The 4215-nt window shown below is 38.4% G+C and overlaps 1 protein-coding gene across 1 annotated transcript; it reads right to left on the bottom strand.

Moving 5' to 3' along the window:
- Nucleotides 1-1095: 1095 nt before the first annotated feature.
- LOC102853141 (proteasome assembly chaperone 2-like) lies at nucleotides 1096-1875 on the bottom strand. Its single transcript, XM_006898919.1, has one exon. It carries the CDS (start codon nucleotides 1873-1875, stop codon nucleotides 1096-1098), a length of 780 nt encoding a protein of 259 aa, XP_006898981.1.
- Nucleotides 1876-4215: the final 2340 nt, after the last annotated feature.

Here is a 4215-nt window from a genome sequence, read left to right as displayed (position 1 = left end):
TTGGGCATGTTGCAAGGAGGGACTGACAGGTCCTTGGAGAGAGACATCATGGGAGAGTGGAGGGATGGCGCAGGGGAGGAAGACCCTCTATTAGATGGATCGATTCTGTGATTGGAGTGGTGGGAATGAGTGTGTTTGATATGGTGAGGTTGGCACAGGATAGAATGGTGTTTAGGGCTCTTGTACATAGGGTCGCTATGAGTTGCAAGGAACTCGACAGCACATGATAACCACAACATACATTATTTATCCCCTCTTTTCTTAGTATTCCCCCAACACTGATGTCAGTCCCATTTTACAACCGTGGCACTATGTAGTATTTGTCCCTTTGTGACTCAGATATTTCACTCAGCATAATGTCCTCCAGGGTCACTCATTTTGTATAATATTTCATGAGTTCTTTGTTTTTCATTGCAGCATAATATTCCATTGTGTGAATATACCACAGCTTCACTATCCATTTTTTTGTTGTTGTTGATGGGCAATTAGGTTGTTTCCAACTTTTGCTATTGTGCACAAAGCAGCAATAAACATGGCTGTGCACATATCTACTTGGGTGGCAGTTATGGTTTCTTTAGGGTTTACTCCCAGTAGAGGAATTGCTGAATCAGATAGTATTTTTATTTCCAACTTTTTTGAGAAAGCACCATACTGCCTTCCATAGTGGTTGCACTATGTTTTATAAAATTAATGACATTTGGATGATGCCCATCATTACTATCTTTTGAGGTTTCTGCTGAATCTTTCCCATTTCCTTTACACACTCCTCACTGAATTGTGCAACTCTGTGGCTTCATCCCTACTAATAATCTTCACCCCTCTGCTCCCACTTCTTCCCCCTCCCTTGGTTCTGCATACATGATCTTCTAGTTATCTTTCTATTTTTTTAGGCAAAATTATTTTATTTTACAAAATTTGCATTTGCTATATGTAAAATATGACAAAAGCATCTTTTGTTAATCCTTTATTCTTTGAATTTCTTTGGAAAGTAAATACCTGCTCTGTAATACATTCTCAGTATAAATTTTGTATAGAGCGTTCATCAGCAGGAATGGTGGTAAGTCTCTTGAGGCATGTGGAACAAAACGGAAACTGTCAGAAAAGTGCAAGAGGAAGACCACTCCCAAAAAGCAGTTTCCAGGAACTTGGTATCTTCCATGGCAAAGCAGATAATGTAGAGTCATTGACAGATGGTTTGATGATCTGAAGCCACTCATTAAGATACTCGACAAGACTTAATGCATCTGGAATATTATCTCCTTCAGAAATAAATTTAAGCAGAACCATCATTGGAATTTCTCTGGAAGAGCTTTCCTTGTAGAGTACTTTTGTGATACCACCTCCTGGGATATGGACACAGAACTCAGAATCCTCAATTCCAGGAATGCACTGGCTTTTTTCCATTTCTTTCCAGTTCAGGCTCTTTATTTTATTCTGAACATTTTTTGGCATGGAAGGTGTAAGTAGGAAGCGAAAGGGACTACTGCAAAGTTGGAGGTCGTTGCAGTGGTAAGAACTGCTTGAAAGAACGATAACTCTGGCACAGTTACTACTTTTTACCCAGGAAAGCAGCTTTTCACAGAATGGTTTGGATTTATACTTGATAAAAATGGATCTCAACTGAAGCACCACTAGCTTCCTTGAAGGCAATGAGTATACTTCAGCATTTATACTCAGCTCTGCTGTGGTTGCATAGGGATTGTTTCCAACCATTGGCACAAGACAATCAGTATAGAAGTAACCAACTTTAGACATATTCAGTGTGGAAATAATCAGATCTATTGCAAGCTGGCCAACATTTCCAACAGATACTGCTGGCATCAAGAGGGTGCAGCCCGAGAGCTCGGGAACTGGCTCGGCGCAGGGCACAAACATGGCCACAGCCATGCGCCGGAGCGGGAATGGAGAACGCAACGCGGAGGACTGGAGCAGCAGCAGGGACACACACGCAAGAGAGAGAACTGAACTTCTAAGTTAGCTGATGTCCACAGAGCTGAGCGTCAGAAAGTCAGGGGAGCAAAACCTGAGACCCGGGAAAGGATTGCCGGTGAGAGGTGGCTAAGGTCCAGGAAATGTAACGTTCACCCGGTGATGGCGGATCTACCATTCGCCTATCCTTCTATTTTTACGACAATGATCTATACAGGATTTGTCCTTATAAGACTAAGTTAGTTCACTCAACATAATACTCTCCAGCCTCTCCTAAATTATATAGTACTTTTGGAAATTGTTGCTCCTGAATGCAGCATAGTATTCCGTTATGTGAATGTACTATGATTTCTCAATCTATTCAGTTTTGAACTGTTCAAATATTCTTGTGATGATGAATAACACTGCTATGGACATTGGTGTATAAATCTTTCTGTCTCAGGTCTAACTTCTTTGGGCATATTTCTAGTAGTAGATTATGTGGGGAGAGTTTCTGCATACCATTTTTAATCTATAATTGCTTAATAATTTTCCTTAAATAAATTTTATAATTTAGACAATTGTTTAAATTTTCTTTTTATAAGGAATGTAAAATTTATATGGCTTACATATAGATTTCTCATCTTCACAACCACCTTGTTAAATAGAAATAATCGTCTTTCTTTTACAAAAGCAGACTCTAAGGTCAGAGCCTTTAAACAGTATAAACATCAATTGCTAATGCACAAGTTGAAAATTAAGCTGATGAAACTTAAATTCACGAGACTCAAAATACAACCTTGAGGCTATGAAAATTGATGTCATGAGAGACTCAGAAAGTAGTGTTATTATATCAAGAAGTCAAAAAAATAAAAGAAAAGCCAAAGTCAAAGAATTGAATAGATTATTTCAAAGGGCAGCTAGAAATGATAAAGCAAATTCTTAAATCAAAATGTGAAAATAGTTGGAGTAAGAAAACGAAAATGTAACCATTCACTCAGTATTATTAAACATGAAAAAACTCGAGAAAAAAATTCAACCTCACATTGTAATATAAAAGGACACTATGGGCAAAATCTTTAATGATCTAGGAAGCATCAAAAGAAGGTGGAAGAAAAAAAAAGTTAGTGGTATCCACTACCTAAACAACATGCCTGCAGAAACTCCATAAACTTTGATAAATGTCAGTAGATATAGAGGGGCTTCAGGCCTTTTGTGGGTCTCATAGGGTCAATATGAGTCATGCTCGACTCAAAGGCAATCTACAACAACATTGTACCAAAAGAATTTGTTGACATGGAACCATCTGAGGAAGTATCATATGATCAAGAACCAGTGGTAATAAAGCAATAAGTTCAAAATGTACTGAAGGCATTGGCAAAAAAAATAAATCCCAGGAATTGATTTAATTCCAATTTACATGGTCCAAAAAACAGATGCAAACCTGGATGTGCTAACAAATCTGTGCCAAAAAATAGGAAAAACAGTTACTAAGACAATTCACTAGAAGAGTTGCATATTTGTTCTTGTTCCCCCCCAAAACTATTTTACAGAGTGTGTGAATTATTAAACAATTTCTTCATATCATATACAAACAAAATTTTTTAGTATACCCATTTAAAACAGTGCAATGACAGCTGCTGGAAATTCAAGTTGAATTTAGAAGAAGCCATCTGTATGTAGAAGAGATAGTTCACGAAGTTGGACTCTACGACAAGGAATGTGATATTAGAATTGGAGGTTGACTCATCAACAGGCCATGTTATGTAGCTGACACAACCTTACTTTCTGAAACTGAGGAGGGCATGAAGAATTTACTGCAGAGTGTCAAGGACTGTAGTTTGCAATATGCATTGAAACTCAACATCAAGCAAATCCATCATTGTAGGTAGAGAAGAGACTGAAATTGTTAACAATTTAGCTTTGCTCTGTTCCACAATCCACACTCTCGGCAACAATAGTCAGGAAATCAAAAGGCAAATTGCATTAGAAAAATCTCCTTTCAGCGTTCTCTCTGAAGTGCTGAAGATCAAGGATGTCAATCTAGCGACTAAGATGTGCCTGATCCAGGCCATGGTATTCACAATTACTGGCTATACATCAAAGAGCCAGACAATGATCAAGGATGACAGAAGAATTGATACTTTTGAGTTGTGGTGCTGGAGAAGAGTTTTGAACATCCGGCGGAGGACCTGAAGTACATGCTTCAGAAGGTCAAGGACTTGATCCTTCCACATGGATTGAATCTCAGCATCAAGAAAACAAAGATTCTCACCACTGGGCCTATTGGCAGCATCCTGGTCTACA

Source organism: Elephantulus edwardii, unplaced genomic scaffold (assembly GCF_000299155.1).
Source record: "Elephantulus edwardii isolate Elephantulus edwardi_28Jun2011 unplaced genomic scaffold, EleEdw1.0 scaffold00240, whole genome shotgun sequence".
Taxonomy (NCBI): Eukaryota; Metazoa; Chordata; class Mammalia; order Macroscelidea; family Macroscelididae; genus Elephantulus; species Elephantulus edwardii.
This window is presented reverse-complemented; position numbering and strand designations above follow the sequence as displayed.